Source organism: Trematomus bernacchii, unplaced genomic scaffold (genome assembly GCF_902827165.1).
Source record: "Trematomus bernacchii unplaced genomic scaffold, fTreBer1.1, whole genome shotgun sequence".
Classification (NCBI taxonomy): domain Eukaryota; kingdom Metazoa; phylum Chordata; class Actinopteri; order Perciformes; family Nototheniidae; genus Trematomus; species Trematomus bernacchii.
The window spans coordinates 12928608-12956365 of record NW_022988050.1 but is presented as its reverse complement, the minus strand read 5'-3'; the positions used below and the strand labels follow the sequence as shown (position 1 = coordinate 12956365).

Below are 27758 nucleotides of genomic sequence, written 5' to 3'. Positions count from 1 at the left end.
TACTAAGAACAGATTGAACAGACATTAATCGGATTTATTTGGGAGATAATGAACACTATGAGGGAAATCTCCTTTAAAATTAACCATCACCTTCATAAGTTGAAAAGAGATATTAATCAACATTCTTTTATTCTATGATGAATGCCCAAAAACACATGTTCATTGATTTCACACTGTAGCCATACCTAAATGCTCAAAAAGTAATCAAGTTGACTTTAAAAATTGATACTTTTCAGAAAATGTTCTAATGTAGATGACTGTATGTGTATGTCATTGTATTTAGTAACGTGTTAGGTCTGTAGAAATGACCAATTGTGCCTAAAAGAACAGATTCATGAAATAAACAGTGACATTTTGTTTCATGATGGCCATTTATACATCCGTATTAAATGAGATGACAAAACATGAAACAGGAATAACAGTACTGCAGTATTCTGTACTTGCAAGTGATATGTTCTGAATATATCCAAATGGACTGGACAAGTTATTATTTGTGTTCTCTGTAGATTCTGCAAAACGTTTCTGTGAACTGTACATCAGTCAGATATTCAAAATTGAGCAAGTAACTCCATGTGCTAGAAGATACTTCAACTAAAATCTAGATAAAACAGTCATAGCCAGGTGCAAATATGCAAAATGGGTTGTGACTTCAGTATCCATGTAGTATTTAATCATTTGACGTATTTACTCCAGCAACCTTGTGAATTATGTCCGTGTGACTCAAGCAAGATTAGAAGGAATCATTATTTTTAAATCAAATTTTCTGAGTTAATATACTTAAAGAAACATTCCACAAAGTCTTCTGAGTTAATGATTTTTTACTATTATACAAAATCTGAATCTAATGCAGCAATTTATTATTATTATTAACATCATTCATTTTCATTATGATAAAAAAAAAGAATAGCCCATGTGAGGCTTTTTGGCCCCTTGTTTAACACCAAAGAAAAGGAAAATAGTGTAAAGCTTAAATTAAAAAGGCACAATTAAAATGTGTTGATTAGAACATTTCAAGTGCTGATTTCCATATGTTGTATCCTCAGTACCCACGGTCACTGCTGCATTGTGTTTAAATATGTGCATCCGAGACAAATGCAGAAAGCTCTGTGGAGCATTTCCGGTAAACATGATGGTGAAGAACGACTAGGGCTGTACCGAATACTAAAAACTTCATCCATAACGATGACAGTCAGATAAAAATTCCAATGTGTTTTAAACCTGGTATTTCTGCACAGTTGCAGATACAGTTAGTCTACATGCACTAATATTATTAATAGGCCTCTTTTAGGCTGCTTGTGTTTTGGTGAAAAAGCAGCATTATGAGTAAGTTATTGATAACTCATGCAGAGTTAACTTCAATTTTCCTTAATCTATTATTCTCGGGCACCTAGTAAGGATGCCACCTGGGCGCCTCCCTAGGGAGGTGTTCCAGGCACGTCCAGCTGGGAAGAGACCAAGGGGTAGACCTAGGACCAGGTGGAGGGATTATATCTCTTTGCTGGCCTGGGAGCGCCTTGGGATCCCCCAGTCAGAGCTGGTTGATGTGGCCAGGGAAAGGAACGTTTGGGGCTCTCTGCTGGAACTGCTACCTCCGCGACCCGACCACGGATAAGCGGGAGAAGATGGATGGATGGATGGACACCTACATGTGTTTATGTTGAAAAACTAACACGTTATATCCATAAAAAAAGTCTTACTCATTGACTTCATTCAAATGTATGATTTTGTTAGCCGTTCTTTTCCGTATTTTTGGTGACAGACATCTGAATCTTCCATCAAGACAATCAATTGTAAAAACATTCGGTACAGCCCTCTTCTCCACACTGTAAGGCAAAGTAAAGGTGTTCAAATGTTGGATATGATTCTTGGCAGCACACCTCACCGATGCCCAGTCCTTGGTTTTGATGGCGTGGCGTGCATGTCTGGATTCAGAGAGGTATTAAAGTCAGTAACATTTGGCTGTGTTATGTCAGCATCAAGAGGTCCGATGTGACTCTAAGTTAGTGCAAGAGAGTCTGGCTATTCAGCACTGTCGCTCACACACCCCCCTCCACTGTTAGGTCAGGCCAATCGCCCTCATAATTGCACTTGAGGTTACTTCATGTGAAAGCTAGATTTTCAGTTATTGTTCTGTCCGTCAGCACTCAGACCCGCAGCGCAGATCCCTCTCCAGGTATTTCTTCATCCGCTGACAGCGAGGACACGAAACCCCCGCAGCTTTGCAGGCCAGGTGAAACACCGCCTTACAATCTTTACACCTGGGGTAGAGAGGATAAGAAAAAGAGATTTAAAGAAACTGAATGTGACGTCGATTTAGAAACCAATACAAGTTCCATACCACATCTACAACAAAAAATAGATCCACATTTGCTGGATCCACCTATATTCTCAAATTGAGGTAATGTAAAATTCCATACTAACTAAGAAGAATGAAATTGAGGATTTAAAACATCTTTACACAAAGAATACAAAACAAAGTGATGAAGAGTCATTAAAGGCAAGAAAAACTGAATTATAGTACATTTCTTTTTGTCTATATATGACACTGCACATACAGGTATTAAATACATACATGTGCATTGTATATGTTTGGTTTGTATTTAGTCAGCTATTAAAGGTGGGGTAGGTACATTTGAGAAACCAGCTCGAGTGCGCTAGAATTTGAAAATACACAACCGGAAAAAATCTGCTACTTCCTTACAGAGCCCCTCCTCCAACACACACGAACGCGCACATGACCAATGAGGGCACGAGATAAGTTTGTGCACAGATGGAAGGCTGACAGGCAGGTAGGCCATCCAGTTATTTTAGCCGTTATTTTAGCCGTTATTTAGACCAAAATGATTGGTCGTGCTTTTTACAGTCGTGCTTTTTACAGTACTACGGCTTCCACAGATGACTTTTTTATGGATTTTGTGTCAAAGCACTTAAGATATTCATTGCTATCGGGATGTTAAGAGCATTCCATGGAATATAACAAAAAGTGTATCTCGAGCCGGTTTCTCAAACTTACCTACCCCACCTTTAAATATTTTGGTTATTCCCTTTAAAAGTATGTTTTTTAATACCAAGACCTGACTTGGTCAAAAGGTCAACATGTAGCTTGGTCTCAGTATATAAAATACAATGTGAAATTTGACTAATTTAGCAACATACATTTAAAAGTTTAACCGCATATTATTAAAAAAAAAGTACAAAATAAGTGCCTAATGTAGAGAAAGGCAAATCTTAAAAAAACCAATATGGAACACTTTCCCTCCAAAATTCAGTCTTCATTCATAAACTGTTAACTTGAAACAAATACAAAGTATTACAAAAGTAATTGTGGGGATGAACAAATCGGATACATACCTGGTGGTGATGTCAAACTGGAAGGGGAAGATGATGTCATTGGCGTGGCAGATCTGACAGATGAAGCCGCGCTGCGTGCACAGGTCACAGTGGAACACGTGGTTGGAGGCGTACTGCAGCAGTGTCAACAGGTAGTTTGCATATTGACCCTCTGCTATCTAGAAGAAAAACAGACATTTAGGGATGTTTCATGGTGGCACATGTGAGGGCTATTAACAAAATGAACACGGCAGGATACCTGTCGCAGGTCCAGCACGCTGTACAGATGGCTCGACTCCAGCAGGTACGTCCGCTGCTCCATTCTGACAGAGAAATACAAAAACAGCAGTATTATATAATGTCGTAGTAAAATATGGTATAATGTAAGAGGCACCTGCGTACACACACCTGGCCTGGAGTTTTTTGCAGGCTCCGCTGCGGCAGGTGAGCAGGTAGTCTCCCAGCAGGCGCAGCTCTGCCGCAGCACGTGGGCCTCAGACATGGGGTCTGCGTGCTTCACCAGCTCAGGGTTCAGCTGATCCAGGTTCAGCAGAGGCTCCTGCTCCACCTGAGCCAGCAGATGCAGGGCCTTCTTACACACCTGGAGAGATACACACACACCGCAGGAGGTCAGGACGTGATGAAGTGGTGTGTGTTGACTGGGTTTCTAACCTGTAGGGCTATAACCAATGTCTTCTTTTTGTATACCATCTGAATCATCCATTGAGGAATACAAATGTAGCTTTAAATGTCTATCGTCATATTTTAAGACGTCATCCACCCAAAAAGGAAAAAAACATTCCCAATCTGATCAAAGTGATTATTTTCTATTAAATCCACTTACTGATGAATATAATTATTCAATGCGTGCTCCCCCTTGTAATTGGAATAGCAAACTGTTATTGACTACAGTGAAAATGTTGTTGATAAACGCCATAAAGTATGAATTGAAATATGGGAATTTTGGAAGTTAAGACATCTATTTATTTTTGTTAAATGTTGACTCTTGGACCTTACAAGGCTCTGGAGTTTTGTGAAATCTTAGTATCACACACGTCAGAAATATCTTTGCAGCAAGCACTGAAATCTATTGTAATGCTATAAATAGTATAATACTAATAATATTGGTGTAGCCTAATCTGTGTTCGCAACTGTACATACCTGGGTTTATACAAAATAAAAAAAATATGAATTTTTCTTCTTCCTTGTCAAAATCTGGTGCCTACATTACCAACAATGCAACATGGCAAGGCTTTATACACTTTTCTCACATGTGAAATTATTGCAGTCGCTTTAAATTATGTTTCAGCCTAAAATCCGATAAGAACATCTACAGTATATACTGTAGGTAAAGCATGCTGCACCTACCTCTCTTTGTTCGAGGTCCCAGTTGTGCACCATGCGTGAAGGGATAATGCTGGTGTCGCCGTGGTGACAGGAGTCACAGTAGTACTGTCGTGTGAACTCACAAAGCCGGGCTCTGCCTCGGGACGGGCCAATTTGCTGAGGACACCCTGCACATGACACACAGCAAACAAACTCAGCCATGATTCACAACAACAACAGAAAACAAATTCATCCAGGCTCAGACACACAACATAGACACACTTCTGCATAGTATAGATACCCCATAAATGTTGCCATTAGGATTTTTCCGTCTCAGTGTCAGTGAGAAGAGATTATTTAAAAAAAAAAAAAAAGTATTATAGAACAGTCTCATGTTATTTATCAGAAAGAGTTTACAATGTAGATTGATGCTACAATTGGGACAAATGCTAAGTTAAATTAGTTTCTACAAATAAATAAATGTTGCTCTTGAATTCACAGCGCATCTCACTAGTTTGCTTGCTGTTGTCAGTTATAGTTTTATCATTTCCTCCCTCGTGATGTCGTGAATCTGAATTTCTACTACTTTCTGACAGTTTATAGACAAAGTGATTTATGGATTGGTCTGAAAAATAGCCATCATAATAGTCAAAAATGTAAATAATTGTTTGTTGCAGCTCTAAAAACCAACTACTTCTATCCTTCAACAAGCACACCATGCATCATTTCATCTCAAGCATGTCAATGAAACAAACCAGACTGGAGTGAACTGATTTAAAAGCAACTCAAAAAGGATAATCAATGTGTGTTCATGCTATTTGTTGCAATATTGAAAACTCAATGTTACCTGCGCACTTGAAGCTCTGAGTGTCGAGCCCCTTCTCTGAGGGCACAGTGCACAGATTAACAAGCAGGGCTCCATCTTCTTTGAGTCTGTGCTGCACCAGTCTGTGGAGGTTTCCAGTCCCCACAGCTGGCTCAACGGAGCCTCCGTCCTCCCCGCTCTCCAGGTACGAGTCCAGAGCTCCGCGGATCAGAACCCTCCAGGAGCGAGCCTCCTCCGGGTTCTCCGCTCGGAGTCTCAGCGTGTCCCTGACGGTCAGCAGTTTGAAAAAGGCCGGCCCTCCCAGAGAGACGTCAGGCACCACGTCCCGGATTTCCTCAATCTGGTGGGTCTGCCGCAGCAGCTTCCTCCCCTCTTGGACCCGGAAACCTTTCAAGGCCTCCAAAGAGAGGGAGAAGACCAGAGGAGACCATGTCCGAGCCTCGGGATCATTGGAGAAGTACAAAACTGTTTCTTTGATCGCATCTGTTTCTATATCAGCAGTCCGAGTCCAGTCAAATTCCTGTAGAGGAGGCGCCTCCTGCCCCTCCCCTGTCCCTGTGTCAGAGGCTAGTGAAGTGCGCTCAGGGCTGGAGGGGGTGGAGGTCGGGGACAACGCATCCACACCGTTCTCAGTGGTGGGTACCAGAACCTCCCATTGGTCGTCAGCACGAGATGCTGGACGGCATTTCTTGACGGCTTCTACGATCCGGTCCACCCAGTCCTCGGCTTCGTCCCGATTGGCCGCCCGGAGGTACAGCCGCTTCCAGGGAAGGCCACCTCGAAGCGGCCCTCGGATGAGGCGATGCGAGCCTCTTCACAGCGCAGCAGGGAGCAGTTGTCGCTGCAGGTGCGCTCCTCTGCGTTGAGATACAGCCGGAACTCGTAGGGCGACAGCTCACAGTAGTTATCGCGCCACATTCCCATCGAACCGCGCCGCTCCAGGTGGCCGAGCTTCAGCAAGCCCCGGAAAGGGTTGAACAGCCCTGACAGAACAGAGTCACAGTAAGTTATTAAATACATTATTTTTGGTCTATTTTGACATTATGGAGACAGGTTGACAACTAAAGACTCATTTTATTTTGACATAACTGCTTTAAAAACTATTTTGGACCCTGATTTCATATTAAAAATGTGATAAAATACTGTTTAAAGGAAGAGTAATACAACTGAAATAGAGCTGCAAAAATAAGCCAAATGGACAGAAAAACATTCCCAACTACGTATATTGATGATCTATTTATTATTTTTTAGGTTGAAGAAAATGCTGTTTTAGCTCCTTAATATGGAGATTTCCTGCTTTTCTCTATGAAAATATTTGTTAAATAAAGCCCTAAACCTAAGTACTAAAATGAAGCAACTATTTATATCATTAATAATATTTGTTCTTACAAAAAAATGAACACAAACACATAATTTAAAAAACAGTTAGGATATTATATAAAATAATGTAATTCTATATTTACTGATGTAAAATGTCGATGACTTAATCAGTAGAAGTTGTTTTCCTTTTCCAACATTCTTTAGTAAATGTAGTGCATGCCCATATTGCCTTAGTAGGTGATGAAATAAAAGAGTGACCTGCTGTAGACCAGTGATATGGTTACATTATAAACCTGCCGATGTAATTTAGTGAGATTATATTATATATATATAGCAGCAGCTCCATAGTCCAAGCACTGATGAGGTGACGTCTCGCAAGACATACAAGTTTATCACATTCCAGAACAATCCGGCTACAACCTAATGAATGATGTAAGGTTTTCCATTATCAGCTGGTGGAAAACACCTGTTGTGATGTAACAGTCTGGGGTGTGGTTACACCTGTATTGTTTTCATTCCACAGGGTCAGAGGCCTGTACTACGAAGCCGGATTTTCGCTTAGCGAGCTAACTTCAGGGAAAACTCGGGGTTTCCGGTCCTACGACGCTGGTTCTCTTTTTAGCAGGCTAGATCTCCATGGTAACTTATGCTGAGCGGCTAACCTGGTACGGAGCAGGTTAGGTTGCAGGCTAAAAATCACCGACTGTGTGAACGTGAAAATTAATAGAATATCCCCTCCCATCTTCAGAGCAATCTGACTATTATAACATTAGCGTTAAGAAAGCTTACTTAAATATCTGCCACAACATAAGTAACCGGATCAGAGTAACATTAAGTACAGTCCCGGCACTGAGTGCAGACGTCGATGCGTCCCATTATCATTCATATCATATCACATCATAATGTATCATATATTCCCTTATCTGAGTCAGCTTCTTGAGCCGTATCTGGCCGTGCAACACTCACAGTGTCACATACTGTATGCAGAAGTATTATTTTAAGTAACACATTAAGTTGACGAAACACTCAAGTCAAATGTAATTAAAGTCAGATCCACTCGTGTCTTAGACGGGGAATATCATAAACCTGTTAATGTACGCATTCAAACCATTTTTCTTTTACCAGCTGTATTCACGCTTGTCCATGTTTGAGATTGGTCGAATGCTCCAAATACCACCCCTTTCATGTGAACGCGCACATAACTAGATAGGACACGACTGGCTTGAGCGATCCACTTGATAACCCGCGTCGTAGGACCGCTTAGCGAGAGCGCGTATGTTTTGGATTAGGCCAACCGGCTAACTCAAACATATCCAGGTTTTGTTGAACCGGCTTCGTCGTACAGGCCTCCGGTGCTGCACGTAATTTATGTCCTTTGTCAACAGTATTTTTACCTTTCAGCTTAACCCCTTTAGTGGCCGTGTTTACTGACCAGGGGCCTCATTTATAAAGCTTTGCGTAGGATTCACGTGGGAAGGTGGCTTACGTAGGACAAAGCAAATAAATACGCACAAAGATATTCCGATTTATAAAACACTGCGCACGCACGTCCTATGCCGGTTTCCCTTTATAAATCACAATCAACTCGAAATGCGGCGCAGCTTTTGCGGGCTTCATGTAACGCCCATATTTGCCTATATAATAGTCAAAGAAACGCCCCGTATTAATATTCATTTTGACTGACTGCATGAAGAAGATCGCAGGAAATGACGACAGAACAGCTAAAAAAGACATCACACCGTGTCAGATTTGGGTTATTTTGGGAAGGTCGAGAGAAATCATATTGTTTGGTGGATGCAGTTTGAACCAGAGTAGCAGCATGGAGGTCGCCGTCACCAAAATAAATAAATAAGTGGTCCGAAAAAAGTTAATGACAAAACAAATACACCTAACCTTCCTCAGGCAGTGTGTCAGTGTGTTTGTACCGGGGACAGGAGACACCCCCATGATGAGAAACTGTAAGAAATGATCGGGGAATCCCTCCGGAGTGGAGTCATGGCGGCTGGATCTGAATTATTTTTTTGTATTTGGTGGTTTGTGTTCCAGCTGTCGATCAGCTGTGCGCAGCGTCTCCACTGCAGCCCGTGCGTCTCAACACCCCCCCCTCCCCCGCAGCAACTCTATATCCTCCAGTTAAAGGAAATAAAACTAATGTATTGTGTTATATCAGCTGTACAATTAACCACATATGGTTTCTTAGTTTCCATACCTCCTGTGTTTTACGAGCGACTTTGGCGAACGGCATAAAACATGATTAAACATGATAGTAAACCATGCTCGTATATACAACCTAGAGAAAAGCAAAACGGCGTCAGTTTAAAGTAATTCTATCCTTCTGTTTACCGCATCATTTATGAGAATACATTCCTTAACAAGAGAACATAATCGAGGGGTGATCAATAACATTTCCGTATTTATTTATTTCTCCAAGTTATGTTTTTGTGTGCACTGAGGAGTCGCAAACAGGCGTTTGTTTAATCATTTTAAGATTGGCTTTAATACATTTTTGCAAATGAATTCTTCATATATGATAAATGAGAGGTAACATTTTATTTATGGTATTATTTCCACATATTTCTCTCCATTCTTCCTTCTGCCAACGGTGTCGCAGTTTCTCATCTCTCCTGTTTGTGTGCGTACCGTGTACGGATGGGTCAGAGTGTGCGTGGAGGACCGCACATTTTCCAGTCAAGTTTGTTTTTTATAAATCGCAAAGATTGCTTAGAAACTGTCGTACGCCATCTTTTGAGCGTACGCAACGTTTATAAATGAGGCCCCAGGGCCTTTTTCTCATAAACAGTCTGAGAATACTCTCTCCAAACTTAACCTAAAAAAATCTACCGAAGAGTCTTAGCTAGAAAATGTTATCTTGGTGTGGTGGACCCAGTTTCTAGGTATGACACATTACTTACGTTTGATTGGTGAATCAAAACAATAAATAAATAAAATGCCCTTTTAGTGACATGGGCGTAGAACGGACTGTGAAATCAACAGGCCTAATCATACTATCATTTAGTTTTTATTAAGGTATGATGTTACTATAAATATAATGTTATCTTATGACACATCTGATGTATAATTTGTAAGCCACAGTTTATGTTTAAAACACAAGCTAATTATACGGTAGCATATGGAGATGCTGAAATTGTTCATAGTTATTTGCATATGTTTGTTAACCGTGCTGGTCATTTTAATAGTTAACCTATGTAATAGGGTTAGGTTTAGTGCCAGCATTTAACAATGTCTGTGATCGCTGGCCAGTCTATATGCAGTGGCGTTGCTTGGCATGTTAATCTACTTTAAACCAGCGAACAAGCCATGTTGTCCTCTGCTTGAGAAACCCCTAAGCCTCTTAAAAGTCCTTCTCCATACTAATCGTTTTTAACCTTAAAAGCCCTCTTAAGGGCTAATGTCCTCTGTATATAACTTGACCAGGAGCGAGTCTCTACTGTAAGGGGAGATTCTTAGAAACAGGTAGGAAAAATATATTTAGCCAGAATGATTTCGAACTGCATGTTTCACCTCTTTGTCTGCGATGGACGACGCCGGGGGGGGACTGAGAGGGCTCAGCCGGGGGGGCAGGAGGAGGCGTCTCGCTCTGGTCCGGCACCTCCTCCAGGCGGGGCATGTAGATGTCATCCTCAGATCCAGGAACGAGAATGCTGCAGTAGAAAAAACAAACATTTTGTAATAACGAGATATAAGAATAATGCCCACAACAACTTTGAATCAAAGTTTGTGCATGTAAACTCTCTGCCTGTTTCCCTTGTACTCTGCTGCAGCATTTAAAATAATCTAACTGCATTTGATTTAGATTTGTATCTACATGAACATTTTGCAAAAAAGGAGAACGACTTGTCGAATTGCCATCAGACTAATGTAAAGTGGTGCAGGTCTAAAGGTTCTTTTATCAAAAATACCTTATTGCAAGGAAATAAAACGATAGGACACTTACACATTTAGGGCTAAAGTAATTTGTAGATTAATCAGAAACTATTTAATTTAAAAAGTAAGTTAGCAAAGTCATTGGCAAAAGTGCCAATACATAATTTAATTTGATAGTTTATCTGTTTTTCTTAGTTTTATAATCACTCTCGAGCCGAATAACTTTGGATTAAACGACAATGAAATGCTTTCAAACTAAATGAGTTTTGGATCAGATGTTCTCATTAGAGAACACAACTGAGCTGTACTCAAAACTATAAATAGATAACAGTAAGTTTATTGAGGAGCAGTTTCTGTTGTCATGTGTCTTTGGGTTATTAGTGTGAGAGCTACAAGACACTGTTATGAATAGTGTCTTTCTCTGTTAAGGGTCATGTAAAGATGAAACTCATTTATCACTTAGCTTGACTAATTTGAATTACCAATGTGTAGACACCACAGAAAGTCCTGCTTTTAAGGAACATTGAGGCATATCCTGTGTCTGAATTAAGAGTGCTTTATTGGTATTTCATGCTGCAGGAAGTTAATGATCTGTACCAGCGTTATCTATAACATCCTGCCACCGGAAAGGTTTTATAACATCTCTCGATTTTTTAAACACAGCAGGACTAACTTGTGATCTCCTTGAATGGTAAAGAAAATTAAAATGTTCCAGGAATGATTAAAAAGCTTGTGTAGATTTTCCATGCTGACAAAGAGTCAGGTGTCCTATGTGTCACTTCCTAGAATATGGGCAGTTCTGGAGCAATTCTGCATTTCCTCATGCTAAGCAATATGAGTAACGTATTGCTTAGCACTGTTTTAGAAGTTCTGTTTTTTCAGAAAACACAGGAAACACGACTTGTATATTTAAAAAAAAAAAGGCTCTGTTAGCTTTCCCAAATGTATTTGTACTTGTTTATATATAATAAAGCCTTTAGTGGGTGCCATGTACCTTATGTTGGTCCTCCTGGGTCCTACATGTTATTGTTTTTATTGTATTTGTTGTTTTTCTTTTTATGTACGTATCTTATTTTATTTTAATCTATTTTTATCTTGTAAGTTTATTATATCTTTAAGTACTGTCATTCATGTTTGCTGATCTGTAAAGCCCACTGAGACAAATGTGTTTTGTGATATTGGGCTAAATAAATAACATTTGATTTGATCTTTTGTTGTATTTTTCTCTACATAATTCATTTCCTTGTACAGTTTTCACTTCTTAATCAGTTTTTGGTAAACTGTAAGCTACTGGCCATTTTATAATTTTGCACAATCTGCATTTGTTCATATATTGATCCTGATGTTTCTATATTCTCTTCTGTTTTTTCTCTAACTATTAGGAGACTGTCCTCTTATTTAAATATACTTACTGATAGAGAATCTGTGGACAGTTTCCTGCTCAGGATGCTGAGGGAGCGACTTGAGCCTGGATGCACTGAAGGCTCTGGAGTTCCTTCTTCTTCCTGTTCAGGCTCTGTAGTCTCATGAGAAAAGTTTGGATGTTCTTCTTCTACAGACTCCACCGGCTCACTGACAGTAGAGAGCCTGTATGTGTCCAAAGGGAGCTCAGCAGAGGTATTGTTGCACACTTCAGGCAGAGTGTAGTCAACATGATTCTCTTTAGATGTTGGCGAGGGCTCTGAATCAGATTTTGGAAGAGGGTCCACGAGGTCCTGAGATGAAGAAGGGGGACCCTGGGTCTCGCTGTCGGAGCCGCTGAAAACGGCCGTCTCCGAGTTCTGGTCGGGATCCGTGCTGGAGACGAAGGAGTCTTCACGCATGGAGTCCTGACTGCAGTGTCCGCTCTCCCTGAACTCTGTCGGAGAACTGCAGAGACAAGGACAGGTCATGATAAGTTTTACTGCAAGCTTAAATAAAGGGTATGAACAGCCTTTAAAAAGTTACAACTGTAAGAAGTCCAGTATACCCACAGCAATATCCATGTATATTTTCACTTTGTTTATTTTACCAGCATATTCATATTAACATTTTGATAATGTTCATTAAATCCTAACTAGGTCTGTTATGTGAGACGCTAGGGAAGAAAAATAAATATAAAATCAGGATTGCTTTATTGAAATATTTTTGATTTACATGGGTGACAAAAGTGTTGATTGATGAATTACCCAATAACTTGAAAATCTAGCATTTCTGGTTTAATGGTTTGAATTAAGCACTTCCCAACATTTAAATACTTTATATAAAAAGAGTTAAATGTTCTATTTACAAATTATACATATTTTTCTTATTGTCAACATTTTCAAAGAAAAGCACCTAGATCATTCATTTCTATTGAAGACAAAAACAACTTTAAAATAAGAAACACATATGTTTTAGTTTTTTTTTAAAGGCTGTCATTTCCTTAAACAGCTAGACACCTTTTAACCAACAGTAGTAAAATAGAATTCATTAAGGACTATTTTTAGGTGCAGATTAATCCACATTTAGTGCTTTAGTGCAGGGTTCCCAACCTTTATTGTGCCAAGGACCGGCAGATACATAAAAAAAAATCGCGGACCGGTTGTCAATTTTAACTGATTTTAATATTTACTCACCACCAGCAGGTAGCAACAGAGGCTAATTGTATGTAACAGCCTGAACAAATACTAGAACAATATGCATCCAAAACATATTACAAAGTTTAAAAAAGAACCGGTGTTGTTTTTTGGTTTTTCGGAAAACCAAAAAACCGACGTTATTCAGTTTTTAAACCAAAACGGGAAAACAGATAAATCAACATTTTGGTTTTGTTTGATTTACGGATAATCCAGTGAATCTGGGAAAACGAGGAGAAGGCGCATTATGAAGGAGATGTCCGGTCGCCAGGGTGTGTGGTGTGTGTGTGTTGTGTGTGTGGTGTGTGTGTGACACTGGCATTTATTTTCAGAAGATATTATGATAGTGTCGTTCGTTCCGGTGCACTCCGACAGCATTTAGCACTACATCGAGATTAAGATTAAACTAATTTATTTTGGAAACAGCTGCATATATGGAGTTAGCCATATGTGTGTAAATTACTGTTCATAAACATTTGAAAACAAATGCCGGTGTCGGACAGACACAAACACACATCCGACACACAGAGCTGAGCTGAGCAGAGCACATACACACACACATCATGCGCCTTGGTGACTGACTGGACATCTCCTTCATAAAACTAATAAAGGGGGAGTAATCGGGCAGTTCGATGTGTGTAGAGATGTTGAGGTGTGTGTGGTTAACACGTAGCAGCCTGCAGTCACTCTTAAGCTGTTCTGATGAAGTTAAACACAGCGAATGCGGTGCGTAAAAAGGCACAGCTTTACCCGCTGGTGCTGCACTTCTCAGAGGCGGAGTATACGTCCCGCTGCCTCCTGATACTGCAGCCATTTCATGAAGTGAAGGAGGTTTTCCTTCTATAAAACAGCTGCGGGCAGCAGATACCGTGAGAGTCCCGGTCATTAATTCATAGATCAAGGCAGACTGGTTTACTCTCCTGTTTTGCCAATCCGGTGCTTAAACAAATAGCTCTACACCCCTGGCCGACATGTCCAGACTTAAAATGAAGTCCGAGTTTGAAATATATCTCAAATAATGTATGCACTGCCATTTCCCACATAAATATAACAGTCTGCAATCAAACGGTTGTCTCCTGTGCGCTCCTCTTCCTACTTGGCGCACCGGTAACATGCTCGTGCGCACAAGAGGCTGAGACCTTAGGCTGAGCCGCCGAATCCCTCGGAACATCATAAAAGCCATTTTCAACGGTTTTCTGGTGAAAAAAACCTCTAGCTACTGGATGAAATAATATGACTGGTGGCATAGGTGCGGAAATTAAACACTTTTTGAAAAAATATTATGATAAAATATTTGTATATATTTATAATTCTGCAAATATTACGATAAACTCACAGCTATTTCGCGGCCCGGCAGTAACACCTCCGCGGCCCGGTACCGGTCCGCGGACCGGGGGTTGGGACCCCCTGCTTTAGTGAGTATTTACAGCAGTAGGACATTTAATAGGATTAACTCAAGATAAACTACAGTCAGTGTGTTCACGGGAATAAAGCAACATGATGTCACCCAGTGCAACAGTGTGGCTCATCAATGCTCTCTATGGCATACAGGAATACAATTAGATTTTTTTGAGCATTTAATAATTATTGGCCTTTTTATAGGATTTGTTGACAATAAGAATTATAAGAATACCACCACATACATCCTTTTTCCTCTATCTGCTCAAATCAAAACACACACTTACTCCTTCTGTAGCCTCTTGGTGCTGATGTTGACGTTTATGGGCATGTCCAGGTCGTATGAGGACCAGGGCTCTCCTGTGGGGCTGCGGGGTCCTGCCCCTGCAGCAGGCTGTCAGAGCTCAGGCTGGAGGAGAGCTGCGAGGAGCCCGTGGTGTCCAGGCTTAAATTTGACGAGTTCATTGCATTCCTGTCCCCTTGTAATACCACTGTGCCTTTCCCTGGGCACCCTCTCTGCATATCCTGTGCATCTGAAGAGCCTGACGACTGCGACACTGTATCCCATTCTTTGTTTACAGATTTGGCGGTGGGGTGGTCTACGCCGTTGAGGGGCAGTTCGACCGTGTCCGCCTGGGACATGGGGCAGAGTCCGGCGAGAGCCAGAGGCGTGGTGGTCCATTCGTTGAGGACAGCAGACTTGTAGGATAGGTTGAACGTAAGAGAGGCGAGACCCTGGAGGTAGCTGAGCAGGACTTCCCGCTCCTCGGTGTTCAGGAGCAAGGCACTGGGCTGGTAGTGGCCCCGCAGCTTGGAGCCCTCACGAAACAGCGATGCTAAGTAGCACTCCAGCAGGCCGTGGTTGAGGGCCAGCCGCAGCCACGCTCGGCAGCGACCCACTCTGTTCCCACGAAGCTGATCTTCTCCAGCTCAGTGACCACATCACTGGGGAAATAACACAGTTATTACACTTTGGACTAAGATTTAGCAGATCAGTATAAAACATTTAGGGCTACAACTCAAGATTGCATATAATATCAGTTAATCTGCTGATACATGTCTTGATTTATTGGTCTATAAAAGTCTTTGAATAAGGAATGCTGTTCTTTGTTGCTTGATTTGACCAGATCCTTTTAGTAATTTTATTTCTAAATGTGTTACAAATGTAGTGACACATTCAGACCATCAGGGAAGAAAAGAGAATATATTGAAATATGTTTTATTGTAATTCCTTCTCATGCATGCTTCTAAAAGTTATAATATATATTCATATATAAAATAATTATAAAAAAAATATTACAAAAAGTTTCGTGTATATTTCTTAAATTATAGTTACAAGAATGAAATAAACAGACTTGGATAATAAACACAAAACCAATTGAGCAAGAAAATGATCATCTGTGCATCTCTTGAAAGCTTGATTTATTCCTATCAATGACTCATATTTGAAAAATGTTCCCTTTGTCATCATATAAGAGAAAGAAAAATAGTAAACCATCACATTAGAGAACCAGGAATCGGTGAATGTTTGGAAGTCTTGCTTTGAGAATGAACAGAACTATTTTCTGGTCATCGAAATAGTTGCAGATAAATATTCTGTTAATCTTATCGGATTCATCATTTCAGCTCTTATTATGTCTTTTTGAGAATAAATGTGCCTTTACCGATGGGTGACGGTCTTGAGGAGGCTCCAGAAGAAAGGCTGTGGGAGCGGACATCTGCCTCCCTTCCGACTCCGGCCCCCAGCCTCAGAGCGGACGTACTTGCTCTTGATACCGTGGATGAAGATGGCCTCCAGCGCACAGCAGAGCAGGTTAGCATCGCTGTCCTCGCTGGTGACCACTGCATCTGACGTCACATATCGCTTCTGAAGGGCCTTGAGTGACTGTGCCAGCTTATCTTTGATCTACATGTGACAATGTGTGAGAGGGAGAAGTATCATCAGCTTCCTGGTTTTCTTTTGGTGTGGTGCGGATTTGCAGGTTAGCAAATAACTTATAACTCTGTTCACAAACACATATAAGAGCCACAGCAAAAAGAAAACACTAAGCATAATTTCTTCATTCCAATCTCTATCTTGATGGGGAATAGATTGAGTGAGGTTAGTGGCCATGGGGTTACAACAGAGGCCTTTAGATTATCTACGGTCACATGACACTGTTGTCAGCTGACATGGACAGAGAACATAAACATAACCTACATTATGGGATAGGTTGCTTACTTCTGCAAAACTAAACAGTGAAAAACGATGATCTTGGCGTTCTCTACGGTGAGCACCGAAGCACTCTTCATTTACAGTGCTTGACTTGGCAGGACTTTAGCATCACAGCTAAATGAAATAATCTAGGACCAGTCACTTGCCTGCCTCATAGTTTCCCCATGACTCACATACATGTATTCAGCAAGTCAGCAGTACATTGGTACACTGTCTGCAAGTCCTGTTGTAAAAAAATATATTAAAACAGACTTACAGTACATTGTGCTAAGGGTTTTCCAATACTTTTTAAACATTAAATTCACCTGAAGAACCTTCCAGGCCCTGTTCCCTAAAATTGTTATAATCATCCCTTTATTCTCTCTTAATATTGCAACAGCTTATCTTCCATTTTTTATCTAATAATATCACATGTGTTTAAATTGCTATATGTAATAGTGTCCTATCTTATACGTTCTCATATTAATTTGTCATGTATGATGTTTTTCATACATGTGCTGCATGCATAATGAGCCTAGGCGTGTCCTATGAAACAGTTAACATAAATACATACATTCAAAATGTATATCTATATAAATAACATAGACTTGACTGTAATAATAAGTTTGCCACACATCAATCACTGAGTTAAGATCAGGGCAGAAGTGGTATAATGTGAAGTACAGTTACAACAGTACAGTTACAACATGTTCCATGTCACAACCTGTCTATGTTGACACTCCATGAGCAAATAAATCATCTTGACACCTTCACATTTAGCAGAGGGACAAAGTGAAAGCAGTTATAAAGTAACAAGATCATATGTGGTAAAAGCCTGTGGTTTTACCTGTTTGACATCTTTAGCCTCAGGTGGCGTATCTGGCATCTGTGTAGCTAGCATGACATCTTCTGGGAAGGTTTACGCCCACATGGTAAACTGAAACACATAACACAAAAGACTATTCAAAACTTGAACTTCTCCAATAACCACGATATTGACCCCTGCTTCCCCAATGACTTGACATTTAATAGTAAAGATGGACAAACAAGCTGTGCAAAAGGCAAAGCATGTGATAATAACGGAAGCTGTTTTTTTTCCTTCTCCTTCCTTCCTCACTACATTTTACAAGTACACTGAGCTAGCATTACATTTGCCATCACGAGACTGAGTTCTGATACATATCTGCTCTTTCATGGTTTCAGTAAGGGCTTTGTAACTGAGTCATGTGAGGACGCTGATTAAAAGAGAGGTGGTGTCAGCAGGGAAGTAGCAACAAAATGCCTCAGGACTAACTTCCTCAAAAAAAAAGCACTTTGAGGGCAAATCAGGACCCAATAGTATGCCACTCAGATTTCCTGACATGATCAACACGCAGATAAGATTAGCTTTAAACTGTTTAAGATCTTTATTGGTCCTCAAAATAGAAATTTAGAGACAAGACTATACTCAACCCATAGACTTTGTTAAAGTGAGTGGTGATTAATAGCAGCTGACTCAACAATTTGTACACTTCATTTATAAAGAGGGGCAAATCATGTTTGACTGTATTGACAAAATAAAATACAGAACCAGATTCAATGTAACATATAACCGTAATATCGTTAGTATCATGGTACAATATGATACAGCATGTGATGCCTAACAAGGTGTAGTGGTGTAGTAACATTGAATAACATAATATCTTTATTATAGTACAATAATAAGACAAAGTATATGGGTTGAGTATAGTACAGCAATATAAGATAGCATAACATACAGGTGAGGGCTGCAACTAAAGATGTCTAATTTATCTGCAGACGATTCTTTAGATTAATTTAACTATCATTTGGCCTATAATATGTCATAGTAAACAAAACGTGTAAAGTGATATCTTAAAATGTCTTAATATCTTAAGATATCTCCATATGTAATAAGGACAAAAACAGCATGTTTGATATGTTGAAAGAAAAATAAACGATCGATTGTTTTGAATAATACAATGATAATTTCTCTGGTGATCGACTAATCGATAATGGTGGCCGCTCTAATTACCATATAGTATGTGCTATAGTACAATAATATAATATCGAGTATATGAAATAACATGGAGTAAGATATGACATAATGGGGTGTGTAGTACACCAATATAACATAGAATTGAATAGATATAAAATATAACATGGTATCATAATAGTGTTGTACAGTATATAAAACCTAGAGTAACAAGCTACTGAGAAGGGAAAAAAGGATTACTTAACAACATTATTAGAAAATACAGTGTGGTGAATAATTGACCTTACAGCAGCATGTTGAGACATGTTTAAGTATAACATCACATTTCCATAATCGTCAACAATACTGTACAGCAAGTTGCCAATTTTTATGTTAGCTTCTGTTTTTGGCGTGTGTGGGAATTTAGGCTCGACAGGGACGCTTGACCCATCGTAATATTAAACAAAGGTAACAGGAAACAAGCTGCGTAAAGCACAATTCACATAGCAGTTCAGTTGAATCCATTATAATATGACATTAACAGTAAACGTGAGGCTACATAATGTGGTGTTAGTAGCGGTTAACGTTAGCTTTCTTACCGAAACAAGGCTGGCTAACTTGCCATTAAGGTCCAGGCACCCGCAATATCCTCCGGAAATGGCTATACATTCAGTAAATGTACGTTAAAGTCATGTCAATCCGTACAGTCGCTCTCCGTAGCTTTGAAAACACCCAAAACGCAAAAAAGAGCGTTAAATAAGATTTGTTTCCTGGAGAGGTGAGAGCTCTCTTGTCACTATCACCATCCAGCTGAAGACAGATGCATCATGGGAACTTAACCAGTGATGCCTTCAGGCTCTACATGAAATACAGTAACAATGACATGAGCGTGACAGGAATGTAGACAACCAACATTTAACAGAAAATAAACATACCTCATCATCATGTCTCAAACGCATCGAATATCCTACAGCTTTTGTTCTGATCAGTGCAACTAGAAGAAGTATACAAAATACCACAAAAAGGGTATTTATTACTACAAAAATAGCATTGACATTATTAATGATGTTATTGCACTTATATGTGTAGTATGCAATTATTTAACTTAAATAAGATAACTAACATTAGTATATGTCATTTTGCACTAACATAAATTACTTACTTAATCATAACAATTAGTGTATTTGCCTGAACCAAGTAGAAAAAGCGGTAAAAGTCGTTCTGCAGTGGTAGTTATTGTTTACGAGTCACACGTAAAGGCAGCACACAGCTTTTGAGGCGTGCTGATGTTGTGGCTGTATTGCTGACATGAGAGACTTCATGTTCCCAGTCTGTCCTCTCAGAGTTCCTGACTGTTACAACACAGCTCCTGGAAGTTTTCATCACACACTACGCAGCTTGTAAACTGTATAGTAACTCCACCAAATTACCCACACACCTTTAAATTACTTTAGCATGTTTCTGTTTGTGTCATAAATTATAAGCAGGCAAGTACAATTAATGTGAAAATATATTAAACAGATAGAGAGATGAAATTATCTACAACCTACAATGGGTTGTTTTTGATGAATAACAATCAATTTCTCAAACAACTGGTAACTTTTAAAACATAGTGATTTACTGCAAACTATTATTAATCAAAAACTGCCAACAGGGGCATTTGTATACCAATAATGATATCTCCTATTACTTTATTACTTTATTCGTTGTCATTGAATGTTAACCCTTGAACTTCTCGTATTTCTGTGTCAACATACAACATTCATAAAACATCAACCTTGTTATGATTTTCACTTTATTGCTCTTGTGTAGTTTGGATTTGTATTTATTTTCCTATTTTTATGTAAGCTACTTTAAAAAGGGAGTGTTTGATATCCCACATGCTATTTAAGGAGAAAAAGCATGCACTAGAATATTAACACAATGAACAAATGCAGCCTATTATAGTGACTGTATGCGTTTAATAAAATTAAGCCAATCAAGAACAATAGATGGAAATGGAAATGTAATAATACACTAAAAAGATGATGAAATACGAAGGAAACAGCTGAATTCCCCCTCTGGAGTTCAATAAAGGCTTATCTGTTGTTCCTCTTTTCAAGTCTCCTGAAGAAACGTCATGACGTGATTTCACTTTGCAGTCTGAGAACGTCACAGTGTTACGTAACGCAGCTCGGTGTCACATTAACTTTCACTTTGGGGGAAGCACTTTCTTTCATTTTATGACATGTGTGGTAATAAAATGTGATAAGGTAAGACAAATCCACAATAGTAAACATGAATAACAAATGTAATGAAACCGTAAAACACTGATATGCCAATAACAAGAACACTTGTTTGTTGTTTAAAACACATATTTATACATTTGAAACACATTTCAATCACAAAAATAGCCTGAAGATTTAAATTAAACTATTATGTATAAAAGCATGTTCTTGCATCCTAATCTCCAAAACACTAAACTAAACTAAAATGTTTTTAAGTGTGAAAATAAAACAACTTAAAGACCCAATTAGAAATACGAATGATTCAAGACAAAAATAATGGTGTTATACATTAATTGAAAACAAATTACGTTACACCAAACATTAAACCAAATCTGTTTTATAATAAATGATGAGATGAGTTTAATTGTATAGGTTACTCGAATGCTCTTTATTGTATGACGGTATAGCCTCTCAAAATGTGGCGCAGTATTTAAGCTTGAATAAAAAAAATCAAATGCAACTATAAAATAATGTTGCACATATAATTAGGAGACTAGAATCCGAAAAGTGTGTGACATCATGTTAGTTTGAGGTTGATTTGAACGGGTAATCCCGCATGTAGCCTATTAGGAAAATGAAATAGGTGCGCCCTACAGTATAAATGAGGCGCTGCAGCTCTGGTTCCTCACTTCCACTATGCCAACAAAATAAATCACTATTTTCTCCATACAAAGAACATTTGTACCTTTTAAAAAATGCTCAACGGGATGTTCTTCGTGTGCCTGTCTCTCAGTCTGTGGACTCCAGGCTCCTCTCTGAGCTGCAGATGGATGCAGCATAAATTCCAACAGTTCAGTAAAAACTCTTTGGATCTAATAGATACCATGGTAAGTGCACCTCTTTGGATTTTGGTTTCAAGTCATTAGATGAGTTTACTTTATTGACTGTTTACTTCATGATGTGTGTGTTTGTGTGTGATGCAGGGCCAGGCTAACAACTCCACCAACACCACTGTGGATGCTGGAGTGGGCTTCCCTTACCGTCTGTACAAAAAGGCGTCCCACGCATCAGTAAGTCAGCCTCAACTTTTGGAATAAATATCAAAATCCAAACACATGGCTTCATTTTCTCTCAATATATCAAATTAGTTTGATTGAAATCAGTGCATCTGTTCCTTTTGTAATCTGTGATTGATCACCTTCTTCCAGGCTGAGGACAGACTCCATTTCCTTGTTCAGATTCTGAAAGAGATGGTTGTCCTGTTTGAGGAGGATACCAGCAAAGCATCATGGGAGGAGACACAGAGGAGAACTTCTTCCAGTTGCTAACCAGGCAGGAACAAGGCCTTCGCTCATGTGTAAGTACACAACATTTAATTAGATCTCTTTTACATTAAAGTCCTGACACGACACATGTGCCAGTGAGTAAATGACAGGTGTTTTAATATTCATTTTATTGTAATACATTTAGATTGGGTCCCACAAGAAGGAGAACAGGAAGCTACACAGGTATTTCCAAAGACTCTCAAGCCATGTCCTGAAAAAAATGGTAAGTCTGTCTGTCTGTCTATCTCTATCTATCTATCTATCTATCTATCTATCTATCTATCTATCTATCTATCTATCTATCTATCTATCTATCTATCTCTCTATCTATCTATCTATCTATCTATCTATCTATCTATCTATCTATCTATCTATCTATCTATCTATCTATCTATCTATCTATATATCTATCTATCTATCTATCTATAACACTTTAATAATGATGATATTCTTCTGTGTGCAGGACCACAGTGCTGAAGCCTGGGAGCTGATCAGAAACAAGATGAAAACCCATCTTGTGAGAGCAGACCTGCTGGCTTCTTCTCTTCTCACCAACTAACCTGTTACACAATGACCATGTGTTAATTTATTTGCGAACATTATTACCTTTAGTTATTTATCTATTTTTTACCTTTTTATTTATTTAAATATTGAGGTTTTTTTTTTTATAATGTAAGCAGCATGAGAGCATGCTTGTTCTCTTACTCTAAGAGTAATCTCTGTCTATCACCAATGTGGTAATCTATTTTTGTTACATGCAGTTTATTTAATCATAAACTTATTTATTTAATCATAAACTTATTTATGTATTTATTGATGTATTTATTTATTTGTTTGTTATTTGTTTATTTATTTATTCATGGGGATACGTAGATATCTGTGTATTCATTGATTATGTATTTGTCTTTTTGGACTTTTTGAACATGCTTTCATATTTTATACTAAATTTGCTTTGAGCAAAACTGTGTATGTTTTCTACATTTGTTACGTTTTAATAATAAAAAATATATTTTTTGGGAAAAGAAAATTGTAAGTTGATTATTTTTATTCCTGTCACATAAACAAAAGGGATGTAGACATTTTTATATTACAGTATCAAACAACATGCAGAAACATTATTTCTACACCAATACCACTCACAGTATATCTTACTTACTGAATGTACGAAATACCAAGATGTATGGTCTCACTTGGTAATTAACAAGTTACTTAAATATAAAGGGAAACATTAGACAAGCCAAAGATATAATGGAGTCCCACAAGGCTCTGTACTTGGTCCTAATCTATTCACCTTATATATTGGCCTATAGGCTATATTCCTATCGGCAATATTATTAGAAAACCCTCAATAAACGTTAATTTTCATGCAGATGAAATATAAATATACACTATGTATATATATATACATTTTTTTCCTAGTCGCTTTTTAAATTATTTTTTAGAATATCGTTTGCATTTCCGTCCTGCGAGGCATCCTGCCTCGATTGCCCTCCATGAGGTATCTTTAAACTTTTCCCTTAAATATTTTGGGAAAATGTCATTGTCTGTCTGAATTAAGGTCCCACAGGTTAGATTGAACGGGACAGACAAAATCAGATCAGATTAACAGATTAACAAAAACAGACTAATATCTGTTTATGTTAGCTGCTTGTTGTTAGATGGGTTCAGAAATTAGGCAAAACTAATTTGAACTAACTTAAAGGCCAGCATGAAGATTCACTGTTAAAATGATAGCCTATTGTTCACTCGAATGACTATTTTCTTTAAGTCTCTAAGTCTCAGTTCTTCCTATCTTGTACTTTCTGTAACAGGCACTTGTTGAGAAATCTAAACAAGGCTCCAATATTATGCAAGTTTTTAATTTTACTTTAAATAAAAATCTGCATACTTTTTTACTTTTTGTTACAAAGAAAAATACAGAAATGTATTTACTTTTGCTCAGAGAAAGTTTATTTTTATTGACGTCAACTCAAAGGGGAAGAGACAGATAAGCATCTTGATCAACATAAACAAATACATGACAAATAAGTACAAAAATAACCAAATAGGTAAACAAATAGATTTGTTAATATATAGATAAATAAATAAATAGATGAATCGATATTTTTTGGTGAACAAAGGAGGCCAACTTGTCTGCTCTTATGCTGCTCGCATTATCTATAAATACATAAACAACTCAATCAGATAAATATATATTTTAAATAAATAGGTAAATAAATAGAAAATAAGCAAATAAATTAACACATGGCCAATGTCTGACAGATGTTAGTTGGTGAGAAGAGAAGAACACAGCAGGTCTGCTCTCACAAGATGGGTTTTCATCTCCTTCCTGATCAGCTCCCAGGCTTGAGCACTGTTGTCCTGCACACAGAAGAACATCATCATTATTAAAACATGTTGGATATATAGATTCGATTAATTGATTGATACATAGACGGACTTACCATTTGCTCCAGGACATGGCTTGACAGTCTCTTGAAATACATCTGTATCTTCTTGTTCTTCCTCTTGTAGCTGTGACTCCCGATCTAAATGAATGAAAAAGTTATTATTTGATCATTTTCATCAACAGGATTTAAGTAAAAGAGACCTGATGCTTGAGCTTTTATGGAACAAGTAAGACATGTCAATCCTGAGACTTACACAGGAGCGAAGGCCGTCAGCCACCTGGGTTACAACCTGGAGGAAGTTCTCCTCTCTTATCTCCTCCCATGATGCTTTGCTGTTGTCCTCTTCAAACAGGACCACCATCTCCTCCAGAATCTGGACTGTGAAACTAAGTTTGTCCTCAGCCTGAAAGAAGATCAATCACAGGTTAAAAATAACAAACAACATGTTTCACTGAACATCATTTTTTCATAAAGGTATCAGGACATGTGCTTTTATTTTAATATTTGTTTCAAAAAGTTGAGGCTGACTTACTGATGCTTTGGACGCCTGGTTGTACAGATGGTTAGGGAAGCCCACTCTAGCATCCACAGTGGTGTTGGTGGTGTTGGTGGAGTTGTTACCCTGCATCACACACAAACACACACATCATGAATTAAACAAACAATACAATACACTCATGATCATCAATCAATCATTGATTAATTTTACAAAAGAGATGCACTTACCATGCTATCTATTAGAACCAAAGAGTTTTTACTGAACTGCTGGAATTTATGCTGCATCCACCTGCAGCTCAGAGAGGAGGCTGAAGTCCACAGACTGAGAGACAGGCACACGAAGAACATCCCGTTGAGCATTTTTTTAAAGGTACAAGTTTGCTTTATATGGAGAATATAGTGATTTCTCTAGGTAGCTAGTGGAAGTGATGAACCAGAGCTGCAGCACCACATTTATAGCCTACTATAGGCGCAACTATTTCATTTTCCTTTCACAAACTCCTGAGAAAGTCAACCTCAACAGGCTTTTACACAGGTATGACACACACATTTCGGATTCTAATAAGTCCTCGTATCAATTAAGTAGTAACAAGTAAACATTTGTATTTAAATCTGAAATGCCGCTCTTAATGTGAATGTAAATGGCTACAGAATAACGATAATGCCATCTAGAAAAGTAATATTGTATAATACTCCTTAAACTCAGCATATTCATTACTGCGCAGTTTTGTCCGATAGGGCAATGCTTACATTGGGATATTTATGCGATTTTTAAAGGAATGTAGCCCATAAGGACCCACCGTGACATGGGTGTCACATGAACTTGAAATGTTCTGGAAAGTTCCTTTTACAGTTTTAGCCTTGTTTTTATCTCATGAAGTCCCTACGTGACACACACTGTACAGTATGGTGGGTCGTGGTCCAGGACATTTGATTTTGTGTTCCCATAACAAAATGTCCAAGATGTCTATGCGCCAGGCTAACACAAGTGACAGAAATAGCTACATTTCAAAAGCATTTTTTGTGTTTGCTAAAGGTAAAATAGCCATTTAAGAATTAAAATGCTTACATAACATGTCCTTTATTACATTTAACCTGTTTGGAAACATTTATTGATCAAATTGATATGAAACAAATGAGATAAATATCGCTGTGACACTGCATGGTGTCACATCGGGACTTTAACCCTAAACTTTCACAGTAAACCCAAAGTGACATATGCACAATTCGAAATATTATTATGATCTGCTCAGTTAATTTAGCTGATTCATTTATATTGAGTTAATATGTTCTTATTTTTTAATTCCAAGAATGTTCAAACTAATTTAAACCAAAAAATCATCCTCATTAATTAAGTTAAAAATAAGAGTTATTTTACCATTAAAGCCCAATGTGACATTTTGACGTTTATTTAATAGATTTGCGCAGGTATTCTGGAGATTTAACATTTTAAGTATTTATTTATTTGATATGCAGTTTTTCTTGGTGGTGGAAATGTGGTAAACATACAAGTTCCATAAGTGTATGTACGATAATTCTCCATTTGTTGTATGCCACGAAAAGTATTTTATAATCTATGTTTACAACTGTAGATAGGACTGCAGCGCGTCCACATACCAAACATGCCGTAAAAAGAAAGAAAGTGCTTCCCCAAGTGAAACTCAGAGACTGCGCCCTGCGTTATATGACATGTTCTCCAATGTGAAAATATGTGTTGTGTTGATTTTGTTTGCTTACATATGATGCAATATATTCATTTATATATTGCATTAAAAATAAATATTTGTGTATTTATATATAATATATTTTGTTTACATTGATGAACCTTATTATTATTTTCCAACTTATTTAAAAAAATTGTTTTCATATTCATTAAATTAATATATAATCCAGCAAATGTTAGTCTGTTTATCGTTTTTATTCCTATTACACAAACTAAATGGATGCAGTAAGTACACTTAAATAACTTGCACATGTGTTTATATTCTCTTCAGGGAGGTAAAATAGAATCGACATAAAAAGTTGGATATTAAAACCGAATAAAGAGAAAACAAACATGTATATATGAGGCTCATATAATGAGCTGCGGTAGTGTTAGCAGTAACATCACTTTGCTTTTCCATTTTGTGTTAAAAGTACACTTACTTAGTATAATACAATCGATTAATTTAATTTGAGCATTATGAAAATAAATTAGTATTTGAACGTCAATCATAGTAAATAGCCAGAGGTGTGTTATACTCAGATAATAATTTATTAAGCAAAACAATCTGGACATTTTCAGTTACCAGTGAAATTCGTACAATGAACAGATGAGCTTCAAATTATAGCGAAAAAAGTACTCTTCTATTTCAGAGTCATATAGCATAATTAGAAAGGAGGGTCAATTATTAAACACATTACTGTAATGAACCCTAATATGATTATCGTGTCTTGTCCACATTGGTTCTTGGGAGAAAATTACAAATGCAATGCAAAAGAAAAGAAAGA

At 38.2% G+C, this 27758-nt stretch overlaps 2 protein-coding genes and 1 pseudogene across 2 annotated transcripts; 1 reads left to right on the top strand and 2 right to left on the bottom strand.

Moving 5' to 3' along the window:
• Window positions 1-352: 352 nt before the first annotated feature.
• Window positions 353-19660, bottom strand: plekhm1 (pleckstrin homology domain containing, family M (with RUN domain) member 1). Its single transcript, XM_034119470.1, is given in 17 exon segments — window positions 353-2258; window positions 3352-3509; window positions 3590-3653; window positions 3739-3805; window positions 3808-3931; window positions 4699-4844; window positions 5504-6244; window positions 6247-6465; window positions 10325-10449; window positions 10451-10464; window positions 12100-12556; window positions 14970-15054; window positions 15057-15584; window positions 15587-15627; window positions 16347-16588; window positions 17724-17813; window positions 19448-19660. Coding segments are annotated over 16 exon segments (3186 nt in total). The 5' UTR covers window positions 17778-17813; window positions 19448-19660; the 3' UTR covers window positions 353-2137.
• Window positions 19661-21810: 2150 nt separating this feature from the next.
• The window catches only part of LOC117473460, an 8153-nt pseudogene continuing 2205 nt past the window's right edge, over window positions 21811-27758 (top strand).
• LOC117473858 (interferon a3-like) lies at window positions 24646-25670 on the bottom strand. Its single transcript, XM_034119789.1, has 5 exons — window positions 25497-25670; window positions 25303-25392; window positions 25024-25173; window positions 24825-24908; window positions 24646-24741 (listed from the first exon to the last, which is right to left on the bottom strand). Exons 1-5 carry the CDS (start codon window positions 25626-25628, stop codon window positions 24646-24648), a joined length of 552 nt encoding a protein of 183 aa, XP_033975680.1. The 5' UTR covers window positions 25629-25670.